General features: G+C 51.1%; 4 protein-coding genes across 4 annotated transcripts; 2 read left to right on the plus strand and 2 right to left on the minus strand.

Annotated features, from left to right (window-relative positions):
- Positions 1-11: 11 nt before the first annotated feature.
- CAOG_08394 (hypothetical protein) lies at positions 12-623 on the minus strand (the record flags this gene model as incomplete). Its single annotated transcript, XM_011271662.1, has 1 exon — positions 12-623. A coding segment is annotated over one exon (612 nt), but the record flags the coding sequence as incomplete, so codon positions are not given.
- A 709-nt stretch (positions 624-1,332) lies between these two features.
- CAOG_00154 (fimbrin) lies at positions 1,333-4,624 on the plus strand. Its single transcript, XM_004364968.2, has 3 exons — positions 1,333-1,427; positions 2,511-2,666; positions 2,775-4,624. Exons 1-3 carry the CDS (start codon positions 1,371-1,373, stop codon positions 4,398-4,400), a joined length of 1,839 nt encoding a protein of 612 aa, XP_004365025.1. The 5' UTR covers positions 1,333-1,370; the 3' UTR covers positions 4,401-4,624.
- A 50-nt stretch (positions 4,625-4,674) lies between these two features.
- On the minus strand, positions 4,675-7,756 carry CAOG_00155 (CDC45-like protein). Its single transcript, XM_004364969.2, has 9 exons — positions 7,582-7,756; positions 7,166-7,261; positions 6,856-7,005; positions 6,622-6,762; positions 5,820-6,468; positions 5,567-5,663; positions 5,267-5,486; positions 5,039-5,169; positions 4,675-4,931 (listed from the first exon to the last, which is right to left on the minus strand). The coding sequence occupies exons 1-9, from the start codon at positions 7,705-7,707 to the stop codon at positions 4,784-4,786; spliced, it is 1,758 nt and encodes a 585-aa protein (XP_004365026.2). The 5' UTR covers positions 7,708-7,756; the 3' UTR covers positions 4,675-4,783.
- Positions 7,757-7,944: 188 nt separating this feature from the next.
- CAOG_00156 (hypothetical protein) lies at positions 7,945-14,130 on the plus strand. The gene is made up of 26 exons (XM_004364970.2): positions 7,945-7,978; positions 8,775-9,109; positions 9,185-9,262; positions 9,335-9,406; positions 9,505-9,576; positions 9,669-9,743; positions 9,819-9,890; positions 9,960-10,031; positions 10,108-10,179; positions 10,256-10,327; positions 10,401-10,550; positions 10,630-10,698; positions 10,772-10,843; positions 10,930-11,001; positions 11,076-11,147; positions 11,219-11,302; positions 11,413-11,564; positions 11,686-11,932; positions 12,040-12,111; positions 12,177-12,257; positions 12,347-12,418; positions 12,485-12,556; positions 12,662-12,733; positions 12,817-12,900; positions 12,973-13,127; positions 13,234-14,130. The coding sequence occupies exons 2-26, from the start codon at positions 8,787-8,789 to the stop codon at positions 13,893-13,895; spliced, it is 3,096 nt and encodes a 1,031-aa protein (XP_004365027.2). The 5' UTR covers positions 7,945-7,978; positions 8,775-8,786; the 3' UTR covers positions 13,896-14,130.
- Positions 14,131-14,312: the final 182 nt, after the last annotated feature.

Raw genomic sequence — 14,312 nt, forward strand, 5'->3', positions numbered from 1 at the left:
GCTGCTCGTATGCTGCCGTCGACCAGCGGACCGAGTTTGACAATTGGGATGGAGGATCGCTGCGGAGTGCCTGGAGTGCCTGAGCTGGTCGATGCGAAAGAGCCCTCCGCGGCTCCGACCGGCGCTCCTGCCACAGCACTAGCGGCAATCGTAGCAGCGTTGGCCGATGAAGCATTCGGCGCGTGCGCCAAAGCAGAGGAAGCCGAAGCCGCATCTGCCAATGGCGAGTGATGACTGCTGCTGCCGGAGCTGCTGCTGCTGGCTTTCGGCTCAACCAGATGCAGCCACTTTGCAGGGCGCGACGGAGACGACGGCAGAGGGCCATGGACGTGGCTCAATCCACCGACAGACGCTGCTCCCATGGTGGCGGCAGACGCGCGTGGAGGCGAGGCAGGCGTCGGTCCGTCCTGATTCTGAGTCTGGTGGTGGTGCTGCTGCTGCAGATGTGCGTGCAGCGGAGAGCTTGGTCGCGACGAGATCAAGATGATTGGAGATGCTGGATCCGACGTCAAGTGATGCGCGTGCGACCGGTGGGGGTGCACATGCGGCTGCTGCGGCTGCTGCTGCTGCTGCTGCTGCTGCAGTTGGTTGGAGTTGTCGTTGGACGCCGTTTTTGAATGAGAGAAGAAAATGAACTGGCACACAAGTTATTCATTACTGTCGAATTAATTCTAGATATAGTCAAGCCTCGGCTTTCGATTGGAAGCGATGAAAGGACGCGGCGCGAAGGACGCCGCAACAAGGTTGCCAATCTCGCTTCGAATAGCGAACAAATTCTGCGAAGAGCGAATCCAACAGCATTCAGTTGAAAAATGCTGCAGTTGGACGTGCCGCGCTTTGACTTAGCAAGGAAGGTCTTTTCCCCAGCAACCACTCGGCAGCTCACCCTCCCAAGTCACGGGGAAGATGGACAAGTGGAGCGAGGTTGAGACGAGAGCGCTACCAACCGCAAAAACCGCAGTATTCAGCTTTCTGCGTCATTCCGTTTGGGGATTCAGCTGCCCGGGGGGATGAAGGGAGCATTATTGCCCGCTTTCCAAAGTGTAATCCACACGCAGTCTGGCGGTCGAGAGTGCGGTCTGGTATCGCCGTGTCAACTGCATTGGAGCGAGCTGGTTGTGTGAGTGGACGAATTTCAACTGTGGCATTCTTCTTGTTTCCTGTCTCCTGTCTCTCTCTCTCGCTCGTTCTTTCGCGGCTCCCCCTTTCCCCCTCGTGTGTGTTTCCCCCCCCCCCTTTTTTTGTCTTCTTGGTGTTCTTCTTGGTGTCCCTTCCATTTTTTCCCAACTGCACTCGCTCTGTTCCAAATTCGACCCCCCTCAACAACGCCACTCTTTTTTTTTTTTTTTCATTTTTGCCACAAAGTCACAATGTCTGACAAGTTCACCCCACAGCAGATCGCTGAGTTCAAGGAGACCTTCTCCCAGGTGCGTATCCATCAGTTGTCCTGATTCATGCCCATCATGATCATGATCACGGCACCGAGCTCTCTGTCTGCGTGCTCGGCTGAACACAAAAAAAAAAGAAGAAAAAAAAAGCCGTTTTATTTTTTATTATTCTTTTGTATTTTTTGAACTTTTTCGTTTTTCCTCTTCTTTTTGAATGCGGAGCTCTTGTCGCGTCTCCCGCTTTGTGGTTGGTTGGTTCCTCTTTGTCATGCTGTGTCTGAGCTCAGAGCGAAGGAAGCAGCCAGCAGCGCGCCCTCCAACAGCACAGTGTCAAGCCAACATGGAAAGCAGCTTCAGTGTTGTGCGACCTGCCGCAATTGGAAGGAGTTCTTTTTTTTTTTTGAGCGACTTTTTTTTTTTTTTTTTGTTATGGTTATCCTCCCCCTTCGCGGCTGAGTTTAGACAGCTGGGCCGATGCGGAGAGGTGCACACGAGAGTCGTAATGTGACGATGCTCACATTTCACGTTGCCTTTCAGCACGTCTTCGAATGCGTGTGCGACCGATGAATAAATTTCGAGATCGCGTTCCTTTTTATTCTTTTAGCTATTTTTTTTTTCAATTTATTTCCATCATTTTTCTCTTCTTCCCTTTCTTCTCTTGTTTCTCTGCCCTTCTTGCGCTTTGCTCCTCTGCCAGTGCGTTGCGCTGTGACGCTGTCACTCTGCTCAAAGTGCGACTCGTCAGTTGGATTGGCAACGTTGTATCGCTGTTCGTCTAGCATTTTTGATCTCCTGCAACGGAATGAGGGCAAATTTTGTTTGCAAAACCACCATTTTTTATTATTTTATTATTGTATTATTTATTATTATTATGATTATTATTTTATTATTATTTTTTATTTCTGGCTATTCTTTTTTCGTCTTCATGTCCGGGATGGAGCTGCAGTATGTTCGGATGGCTTGATGTCGCTTGAGCTGTCTCCGAGTTGCTATTCACACCCAATCGCATCCGCAATCGCGTGATCGTCTTCATATTGTCACTCACTGTGAATACTTTTCAAATTGTCTTTTTTTTTTTTTTTTTGTTTTGTTTTTGATTGTTTTGTTCGTTCCTCCTTCTAGTTCGATCAAGACGGCAACGGCAGCATCACTGTGAGCGAGCTCGGCATTGTCATGAAGCAGCTCGGCGAGGATGTTCCCGGATTCAAGCTGCGCGAGATGATTGCTGAAATCGACAAGGACAACAACGGCACTGTCGAGTTCAACGAGTTCCTTGTGGTAAAGCGCAAATTTCACAGAAATCGAAGAAAAACCCATTGCCAATGTACGTTTGTCTCACCGTCTGTCTTTGCTGTACTGTTTTTTTTTTCTCTCTAAAATTTGTAGATGATGGCCGACCTGAAGGGCGCCAAGCAGCCCGGTTTTGCCACGGTCGTCAAGAAGGTCGAGGCCGTCAACCGCCTCGGTGGCCGCTCGGACGCTTCTGCCGCTGGCACCACCCACTCGTACTCTGACGAAGAGAAGGTTGCCTTCGTCGACTGGATCAACCACGTTCTTGGCTCGGATGCCGACCTCAAGTCGCGCCTGCCCTTGAACGAGAACGACGACTCTCTCTTCAAGGCTGTCGGCGACGGTATTCTGCTGTGCAAGCTTGTCAACTCGGCCGTCAAGGAGACGATCGACGAGCGCGCCATCAACAAGACCAAGCTCTCCGTCTACAAGACGCACGAGAACCAGACTCTGGCCCTCAACTCGGCCAAGGCTATTGGCTGCAACATTGTCAACATTGGCGCCACCGACATGTGCGAGGGCATCCCCACCCTTGTTCTCGGTCTGATGTGGCAAGTCATTCGCATTGGTCTGTTCGCTCAGATCAACCTTGCCAACTGCCCCGGCCTTGTCCGCCTGCTCGAGCCCGGCGAGACCCTCGAGGACCTGATGGCTCTCCCCGCCGACCAGATTCTGCTCCGCTGGTTCAACTACCACCTGCGCGAGGCTGGCCACCCCCGCCGTGTCACCAACTTCTCTGGCGACATCAAGGACTCTGAGTGCTACACTATTCTGCTCAAGCAGATCGCTCCCCGCCAGCTTGGCATTGACACGTCCGCCCTCAACGAGCGCGACCTCGAGAAGCGCGCCGGCAAGGTCCTCGACAACGCCGAGAAGATGGACTGCCGCAAGTTCGTCCGCGCTCGCGACATTACCTCTGGCAACCCCAAGCTCAACTTGGCCTTCGTTGCCAACCTTTTCAACATGTACCCCGCCCTCGACCCCATCGAGGACATGCCCCAGGAGATTATTGAGGAGACTCGTGAGGAGCGCACCTTCCGCAACTGGATGAACTCGCTCGGTGTCAAGCCGTTCGTCAACAACCTGTACCAGGATCTGCGCGACGGCCTCGTCCTCATCTATCTGTTCGACCAGGTCGACCCCGGCTGCGTCGACTGGGCCAACAAGGTCAACCAACCCCCGTACAAGAAGATTGGCGGCAACATGAAGAAGCTCGAGAACTGCAACTATGCTCTCCAGCTTGGCAAGGAGCACCAGTTCTCGCTCGTCGGCATTGACGGCAAGGACGTCTTTGACGGCAACAAGACGCTCACTCTTGCCATTGTCTGGCAGCTCATGCGTGCCTACACGCTGTCCATTCTCAACCGTCTGTCGGGCTCCAAGACCCCCATCACCGACCAGGAGATTGTTGACTGGGCCAACACCACCCTTGCCAACGGCGGCAAGTCCTCGTCCATCCAGTCGTTCAAGGACAAGGCCATCTCGACCTCGCTCCCCGTCATCGACCTCGTCGACGTCATCCGCCCCGGCGCCATCGACTACAACAACGTCACTGCCGGCACTTCGGACGCTGACGCTCTGTCAAACGCCAAGTACGCCGTTTCGATGGCACGCAAGATTGGCGCCAACGTTTATGCCCTCCCCGAGGATCTTGTTGAGGTCAAGCCCAAGCTTGTTCTCACCGTCTTTGCCTGCTTGATGGCTGCCTCCATGACCAAGTAAATCAGCCTGTTTTTGTTGCTTGATTTTTTCTTAGTTTTCAGTTCCAAGAAAAAAAAACAAAACAAAACAAACAAACAAAAAAATGGCTGTTGTATTGTGTGCAGTGCTTTTCGTTTTTTTTTTTCACGTCTTGCTTCCTCCCACTTCCCTTTGGTTGCTCAACAAGACAACAAAACAATTTTGTGAATGGAAATATTAATAAACAAAAAAATTGAAAAAAAAAAAAGAGACAGATTCGAACGCGCCTTTGAAGTGCAGCAAAACAAAACAGACATATGGAGAAATTGTTTATGAACGAGACTGAACAAGAAGAAGAAATCTTTGACAAAAGAGTAAACAAAAACGAGGGCGTTAACATGGAGGAGGGGCAAACTGAAGCACAATTATCGCAAATGCAAGTGCAGCAGATTCTCGAGGAAATTCGGATAGTCCTCACGCTTGATCTCGACAAAGTTTGAGTCGAAAGAGTCATTTCGGCATCGAAGCATTTGATCGGCCTTCAAGATTTCACGGAAGCTCGTGCCGAGATGACTGAATGATTTGGGTTGTAATAGTTCATGGATGAGCGCAAATGATGGACAGGATTGCCAAGCCAACGAAACAACAACAACAAAAACAAAATGACAAACAAATCTTACTTTTTTTGGATTTCACCGGAAGTGTCGCCCAGTGTCAGCCCAAGCACGCTATACATGTCGGCATCGCTATTGCAAACAGCAATCAGCAGTGGCTTGTTGACAAAGGATCCTCGCGTGTTCATGGCTTGGTGCTGTTCAAAGTTACGACACAACAACAACAACAACAACAACAAGTTAAAACATTGAACAAGTCGCTCCATCAATCCGAATCCAGGGCGCCACACATACCCGCAAAGCTTCGGTAAGATGAATTGCCAGCTTGGTCAATGACGCCGGGTGCCAAAAGTGCCGCAAGTCGGCCGAATCCGAGAGTGTAACGTGGCGAATTGGACCAGCAGTGACCATGCCAGTTTCGATAATCACAGTCAGCAGACGCGCCAGCGCCTGGTGGAATTGGCGACTGGCATCAACGCCGCACGACAGCATGCTCGTGCTTTCGAGCCGGGGTCTAAGTTGGAGGAGGGCCAAATGCACAAATGAGTCTCAGCCATCCAGCGCGTTCGCATTCAGCCGGCTGCAGCGACATACTTTCGAAGGGAATCAATAGCTCGGTGGAAGTTTTCTTCCCGGGCATTGCTTGATTCCAAAATGGCCGTGGCCGCATAGACGGCATCACTAGCAGAAACTGTGGGTTACAAAGAACACACAAACAAAAAAACGACCCAAACCGATTTCAAGCAAAAGCATTTGAGCAACCATTCACAGTGGTACAGACGACGACACGCGCCTCCAGTCATTTGGATCGACAATCCCCCCAACGCCCACTTGCACCAACGCTTACTTTCTGGGCGATACCCATGCCGCATGGTAAAGGTTGCAAAGCGAACATCGGGCAGCTGGTAGTTGGCAGCGTGCGACTCGACTTGCTCGAGGAGGCGCGAGCGAAAGGCTTGGTCAACAACGGACACCTTCTGCTTGCATTGACTGAGCGGCAGCCCCATGGTGGCAAGCATTGTGTTGAGCTTTTGCTTGCCCTTGGAGGTCCACACTTGCAACCGCGCACCGACATGGCTCGAGTGCACCATGCTCTCATAAAGAGACCAGTGCCGATACAGGAGGAAACGAAAGTCCACATCGAAGCGCAGCTGCATACGGTCAATCGCCAGCTTTTCTGTCAAGCCCTCGTCGGCCTGTGCATCGGACTGCTCCTCGTCATAGGTTCCCAATCGCATGGCTGCGTCGTTCAATTGGTTAATTTCGGCAGCGTACTTGGCAGAATCGATGCGCTCGTGCACAAACTGGTCGGTCAGGCCGACAATCGCCCACCACAGCAACTCGGTCGATTCCTTGTTTAAGCTTTCCGCCAGCATGAACATCTGAATGGCAACAGATGTTCCAAAGAACGTCTTGGAGTAGTAATTGTCGCGAATAGAGCGTTGCCGAGCGTGCCGTTCTCGGCGGGTGAGCGGAATCGGGGCATTGGGATTTTCCTGAAAAAAAAAAAAAAAACGCCCGTCGAGATTGTGAGCACCAATCCAGGGAGAGGGGGGGGGGTTGCATCTTGCGGGTTGTCGACAGAAAACTCCCAATGACTCTTCCCTTTTCACCCAAGTCTTCCACGACAACAACAAACTTGCACGTACACGTCTTTGCTGGCGCGCCAAAGCAAATTCCTCATCCTCATCTAGTTCGTCTGCATCCTCATCCTCGTTGTACTCAGTCATGTCAAACACCTCGTCCGGGCGCGGAATGCGGCCCATGTCACCATCGTCAAACACTTGAATCTGCGAGCGAGAAAGCGAGCGCTCGAATGAGACACGCAAACGGGAAACAAAACAACATTCAGAAGCAAACCCATGGCCTTCCCAAGTACTCACCCATTCCGATGAATAAATGTTGTGTAGATGCATAGGACGGTGGCTATCGACCACGTAGAAGGTGGATGTGGCGTGTTCCTCGACCATGAACTTGGCAATGTTCACAAAGGCTCCGCAGTTGATCAAGAAGATGGACTTTTTCGGCCGGTCCTATAACACAAGCGAGTGATACACGAACACAAACACGCATTTTGTTAGAGGTGCTTTGAACCGTGCGGGCCACTATCGCCTGGAACGCATCGAGTCCAAGTTTGCGCGGGAATCTGGCCTTTTTTTTTTTGGTTTTGGTTTTGGTTTGGGCTTTCCTTACCTCATCGTCCAGGTCTGTCTCGCTGCGCATAGCAATCTCGGAGGAGCCATTGACGCCTATTTGCTGGTATCCAATCATATCCGCTTGGAGAAGGGACTACAGGCAAAGCAGCAGCAGCAGAGTGAGATCAAAGAAAAAACCATCCAAGAAAAAAAAAATCACTTCGTTTTGGCGCCAAAAACTTTGCCAATGTCCTTTTCCACGATTGCCAGCCAAACGGGAGTTTGACGAGCGCGAGAAAGCAGAGGGGCACGACAACTAGCACTGCAGCTACTCTAGATGCAGATGCAGGCAAAAAGGACACACTCTCGCAAGCACAGCTGGAGCTGCGCGACCCCAAATCCATGGAAAGCGGGCTTGACGATTTCGCGCCTGAACGCGCCGCGCGTCTTATTGTTCATTTCGCGATGGCTTACCGTCAAGATGCAGCAAGCCGCGAGCGCGTCAACGTCCTGGGCCACGAAAATCGTCACCGACATCCCAGATTGCAGGGCGTCGCGTTTGACCTGCTCGTAGGCATCGCGGAAGTTGGCGATGAGCATGGTTGAGACAAAAAAAGCTCAAAAAAAAAAAAAAAGAAAAAAAAAAAAAGGGAAAAAGCTGTCAAATAAGAAGAGCACAGAAAAAAAAAGACAAAGAGAGAGAGAAAACAAAGAATGCCCTCTGTCTGAAAATGATCGGATGACATTCACAACGTCGGTCCCAATGCAATGATTTCAATTCCACCCCCATCGACCTTGATGTTGTTTACAATGATTGGAGCTCATTCACTGTTTTTGCCCCTGTTCTCCCTTTTCTCCCTTTTTCTCCTTTGTAAGCTTGCTTGAATGCCCAAATGTTTCCATTTCCCAGCTCCATCTGTGCATTCGACCATCGGCGTGAAATGGGTCTGAATAACACCAGCATGCGCTTGGTGGCACTGACACTGGCCGGACCGGACGAGGGGTTGTTGTTGTTGTTTTGTTGTTTTGTTGTTTGTTGTGGGGGACGCAACGTGGACTGCTTTGAACTGAATCCCTCCTTGTCGTACTGCTCCAGCCGCTGCAGCATTAGCAGTCTTGTCAGCCTCAGGAACAGCTTTAAGAGTCGCTGTCACAGCTTCAGGGGCCCGCGGGGAGAAGGCAGTGATGCAGTCGAGAGTGTCGCAATGCCTGCAGCAGAACAAAATGAACAAAACAAGGCAAAAACCCAACTTCAGGCAGCTGATACAGCGCTGCTGCTGCCCTGCATGAAAGAACTGACTGGTGCTGCCCTGCATGAAAGAACTGAATGGATACGTGAGCGCGTGAGTGCATGAATGAATGAGTGTGTGTGTGTGTGCGATGGTGTGTGCGAGTGAGTGAGTGAATGAGGCACCAGCACAGACAAAGCAAAAAAAACAAAGAAAAAACAAAAAGCCCAACAAAAAAAAAAAAAAAAAAAAAACACATTCCGTTTTGGAACAAAATGCTGTCGCGATCTGCCCCTGATTTCCATTTTGCAAGCACCTTCAACCACCACGGTTTCACGCGAGAGCCCGAGCAAGAACAGCGTCAGAGACGAGGGATGGGACGCGATGGGAGGCATGCCTGTTTTTGTTGTGCTCACGGTTGCTGGTTTTGGGTGACAGACGCTTTTCGCAATGCGGCGTCGATCGTCTGCCATTGCGCTGATTCCCATCCTACTGGTGGTGCTCTCTTGCTTTGAGCGAGCAGCTGCCCAGTCCGCCTGCACCATGTGCCAGTGCCAGGCGGGAAACGTTGTGTTTTGCTATGGCGTTTCCGCGGTTCCCAGCGACTTCCCGATCGACACGACTTACATCTTTTTCTCCGTTTCGCCGCTGACGAGTGTTCCCTCCAATGCGTTTGATGGCCTGAACCAGTTGACGAGACTGACATTTTTGCAGACCGGACTCACTGCGATTCCATTCAATGCGATAAGCTCGATTACCACCCTTCAGAGTTTGTAAGAGGTCGCAACATGCACTTTTTTTTTGGGACACGGCCGTTGAGCTCATGTGCCATTCATTGAACGATGCAGGACCTTTTCTCCGGCAACGTATCTGGCCGCTGATCTCACCGGCAACCAATTTACTGGGTTCCCGAGTCTTACCTATTTGTATGCACACCCGCGGCGCAGTTGTTTTGCTGCAGCTTGTTCCTAATTTCCACTCGCATGCTGACGGCTCAGAGATCTGAAAAACGTCGAGTTTTCGAATTTTGCCGCCAACGCCTTCAATGGCCTGTCGCAATTAACGTCCTTGTAAGTCAGGGTCTGACGTTAAGAGTCTGATGCGGCCGGTGAAAGTCAATCATGCCAAGGTTTGACGCGACCATGAACCCTTCTCGACTCTTACGCAGATCCTTGACAATGACTGGCACTGCCACTGCTACTGCCACCTCCTTTCCCGTCTTTTCGGCTCTCACATATTTGTAAGGAGTCGCTTGTTTTTTCATTCGAGCTGTCGTGCGTACGGTTGTCTTCCTCAACCACGTCAATCCTGCTTACTTTTGGTTTTCTTCAGCTACCTGGATACTCCTGCAGTCGGGTCTTCTGCTTCAACTGAGCTCTTTGCAAAGATGCCAGCCTTGTCAACTCTGTAAGTTAGTTGAACCACAAAGTTGCTTTTTGAGTCATCATCGCTCACCATGCTTTGCGACGACCGGATCGAAAGATACATGGCACAAACTCGCGTGACATCGCTCGCGCCCAACGCATTTGCAGGCCTGAGCAATTTGACAACTCTGTACGGAATATCGTTGCACAATGCTAACTTGCGACTGCATATGCGAAATAACTGATTCTGGTTGTTTAGCGCTCTATGGGGCACTGGCATCACGAGTTTTCCTGACCACGCATTTGCCCAACTTTCGTCCCTCCAAAGCTTGTAATGACCTCAGCATGGCATGAATCAATGCCAGCGTAGTCGTTTCCTTTTGACACTAACTTTTCGTCGGCGGTAGGTCGCTTCATTCTGTACCCGTTACAACGATTGCTGCCTCAGCGTTCAGTGGGTTGACCAGCCTGACCTCGCTGTAAGCCATCTTGTTGACGCGTGCTTGGAAAAGTGACCTGCATTTTGACGGTTTCAATCCCTCTTGTACACATCAGCACGCTGGACGTCCACCTATTGACAAGCCTACCAACTAATGTATTTCAAGACTTGACCTCGCTGCGGGACCTGTACGGTGCTGCAGTCTGCTGGCATTTTACAGCCCGCTATGTTCGCTTCTGACTGTTTGGTGGATTTCCGCAGAGACATGAGCAGAGGGCCCTACGGCGTAGGCATATGTTTCACTGGAGTATTCCAGTCGCTCACCGAACTGAGCACTCTGCACATGAATTGGGGGGAGCCTTGTGCGCTACACACTCACGCCTTCACCGGCCTCTCTGCTCTTGAGACGCTGTAAGTGAGGCCGATCGCGTTCACTCAGGTTCCATTGCATTCTCAACTGGCTTGTCGGATCATACCTTTTTCACCGCAGGAATTTGTACGGTCCCGTGGACAGCATCGCAGACAACGTGTTTGAGCCATTGCCATCCTTGAAGTCATTGTGCGTTACTGCATTGTGGGTTTTCATAATTATTTGACGCCAACCATGCAACTCACAAACTTGTCACCGTCAGAAATTTGATTGTGCTTCCGAATCTCACCCTTGCTTCCAACGCGTACTCTGGGCTCCAGGAGTTGCCAACGTTGTATGCCGCTGACGAAAGCGACGAAAGGCTGCGTGGAAAGCATGCGTCTTTTGTTGTTCTCACTTTCAGCATTTCTGATCTTGAAGATCTCTGAAGCTGACGCAGCTCAACGCTCCGATTTTTGAAATGTTCTCGGCTCTTCATGCGCTAACCACACTGTATGGTTGAAAAATCTATTGAGCTGTTGTTGGTTGTTGCTTGGACCTCACAATGCTGCGAATTTGTGGTTCAGAGACTTGAGCGCATCGCAATTTTCCGTCCTTCCCAGTCATGCTTTCGCCGCACTCCCGCAGCTGACAAACTTGTACAGTTGGATTTACCTCGGCTGGTTTTTGATTGGATTATACGTCTCACATTTCCTGTTTGATTGAGCAGATACCTGGGCAACGGAGCTTGGGACCCGGTAATTTCAAGCGTTGCATCCGATGCATTCTCAGATCTTTTGCAACTGGAATTCCTGTGAGGGCTGAGTGTGAAGCGTTGCTCAGCTGGACTATTTCGTGTTCTCAGTCTCTTCAAAACCAACCCGATAACGTTTTTGTTTGAATCTGTGCGAATGTTTTCGATAGGTCGATGGGTGGAAACTACGAAACCTTGACAACCCTCCCTCCCGGCTTGTTCTATGGGCTCACAAAACTGCGTACAGCGGATCTGAGTGGTAACGCGTTTCCCGGTCCAAGCGCCCCGCCGAGCACCTATGGCAGCCCCAGTAATCCAACTCGTGAGTTTCTTCCACGCGGAGATGTGATGCAGCCAAAATGGATGAGCGGCTGTGTTGACTTGACTTTTTCTCCTTTTTGCTTGTACTTTTGTTCTTCGTGTCTTTACTCTCTCCTCGACAGCGTGCAACGCATCATGCGTGACCTGCTTTGCCGCTGGAGCCGAGTCGTGTTGCAGCGCCAACTGTTTGACGTGCACTTCAACCAGCGTGTGCACCGCATGCTACAATGGGTTTGTGCTGGCGAATGGCCGGTGCTGGGCTCCGACGGATGCGTGTGCCGTTTGTACCTGCACTGGCACGGATGTCCAGCTTTGCAGCAGCTCGCTGACCGCCATTCCGACGAACATCCCCGTCACTACGACCTACTTGTACGTGTTATGCGTCTGTGTGTTTTTTTTTTCATTTGTTTGTTTTTGAGCTGTGCTTGCGAGATCAAGCTGACCGAGAAAACTTTCATTGTCCCGTGATTCGCCAGAAACCTCTGGGAGACCAAAATTTCGAGTTTGTCAAGCAATGCTTTTGCTGGACTGACGGCGCTGACAAGTCTGTAAGCATATACGTCCTCTTATTTTCGATCCTGGCCACGTCTCTCATCGTGAAATGTGTGATCAGGTACGTACCTTACACCGCCGATTCACCTCTACGCAACATCGAGAGCAATGCATTCTCGGGTTTGCCGAGTCTCCGTACCTTGTGAGTTTCGTTTGTGGCGATTCGCCTCAAGCTGCCTCGTCCTCAAATTTACCTCTCGTCTGCACGCTGGTCTTTGACCCCATTGTTAGGTACATTTCTTATCAACCGAATGCTACTGTGGCGGCAAGCGCTTTCGCTGGTCTCGAGCTCGTGAGAGAGGTGTAAGAATTCCGACACACAAGATTTGTCCACGTGAGAGCTATTGGACACTCATTGGTTTGCATTAGTGGTCTGCAAGTGCCTCAGCTCAACCACATTTCGAGTCAACTCTTTGCGTCGCTGCCAGGGGTCACCGCGCTGTATGCTATTTGAAGCAGATGCGTTTTTCGTTGCGCGAACAGCTCGTGCGACTCATCTACATACTCCTTTTTCTTCAACTTGGTTTGTTTGTTGTCGAAATGCAGGATTACCGTTGACAGTATGCTCTCTGTGATTCCCGCGAACGCTTTCGTCGGCCTTACGAATGTTCAACACTTGTGAGGAATGCTCTGCTTTCCCCCCCCCCTCCTGCTTCACATTGCCGCCACCACTCACTGACAAACATCGCTGTTGTTTGTAGGATTGTGACTGACATTGCTGGCTCGCCGATGGTGACCAGCGTTTCCAGTCGCGCTTTCGCCGGACTTGTGAACGTTCAATCAATGTAAGAGCTGAAAGAGAACTTTGTGATTCGCCGACTATATTGCAATTCTCATGATTGAGTGGGACATTGTAGCACTCTCGCCGACAATCCTGGTCTGACAACCCTGCCGCCGGGCCTCTTCCAAGGCCTGACTTCTCTGCAGTCTCCAAGCAACTCCTTGAGGGGCAACGGGTTTGCCGGTCCAAACGCCCCACCGAGCACATATGGCGACTATTTGGCTCCAATTCGTGAGTTTCTTCCGCAGCCAAAATGGATGAGCGGCTGTGTTGATGTGACTTTTTCTCCTTTTTGCTTATGCCTTTGTTCTTCGTGTCTTTACTCTCTCCTCGACAGCGTGCAACGCATCATGCGCGACCTGCTTTGCCGCCGGAGCCGAGTCGTGTTGCAGCGCCAACTGCTTGACGTGCACCTCGGCAACCAACTGCACGGCATGCTACGGTGGCCGGATTTTGCAGCAGGGTGTTTGCATCAGTCCCGCCAACGACTCAGCCAGTACTTCTCCGCTTCCTGTTATTGTCGGTGCGACTATTGGAGGAATCGTTGCCGTGTTTGCGCTGCTATTGCTGCTGGTCGTGCTCCGCCGCCGCCGTTCACATAAGCCGGGCCAACCGCAGCAGGTTCACAACGTTGTCGCGACTGTGGGCAGCCGCAACTCTGTTTTCAGATCATCCAAGAAAGCTGAAGCAGAGGGACATGGCACCAACGCGTACGAAGCAGCAATGGCGCATGATTCCAACACTCACAATCCTTTGTACGAGGCGCTTTCCGACCATCCCGAATCGTTTTATGCATCGACCGATATGTACGCAAGTGTTAGCCCCACGTACATGAATGCTGGAGCCACAGCCCAGTCCACGCCAAACCAGGAGCTTCACTATGTTGGGCCGGATCTTGCCACTGGTTCGACTCGTCCGGAGCTTGCCGCCTCTACGAGCAATTATGCAGTGATTGCAGGGACTGCTTCCTCCGATCCGACGTACGCCAATCTTCATTGAGCCTCCTGTACTTTGGCGTTGTCTCTGGTGCTTTCAGCGCGAGCTGCGACGAGTTTTCTGTGCCTTGCCCGAGATTCTAGGACATTCCACAAGGTGTTTTTGACAAAGTGTTCTGCTTTTGCGTTTGACTCGAGCGCTTGTATGTTTGTGTTGGAGTTATACGACCTTCTTGGTCGTCCGTGTTCGAGTTACGTGGCCTTCAAGGTCGCTGGTGTTCATTTGAGTTCTTTCATGTTATGGTGTTTGGTAAACATGTTTCACCTGGTGTTTCTTGAAGTTCTCAAGTGGTTTGGTTTCTTCAATAAAAATCCGTCTGATGAACCAGTGGTTCTCCGAAGCCTATTTCGTGCCTTCCGTACTCGCCGACACCACGTCCGTCCTGGAAGTCCGTCCGTCATTTCCAAAGTCAACTCCTCC

The sequence above is a fragment of the Capsaspora owczarzaki genome (assembly GCF_000151315.2).
Source record: "Capsaspora owczarzaki ATCC 30864 unplaced genomic scaffold supercont2.1, whole genome shotgun sequence".
NCBI classification, from domain to species: domain Eukaryota; class Filasterea; order Ministeriida; family Capsasporidae; genus Capsaspora; species Capsaspora owczarzaki.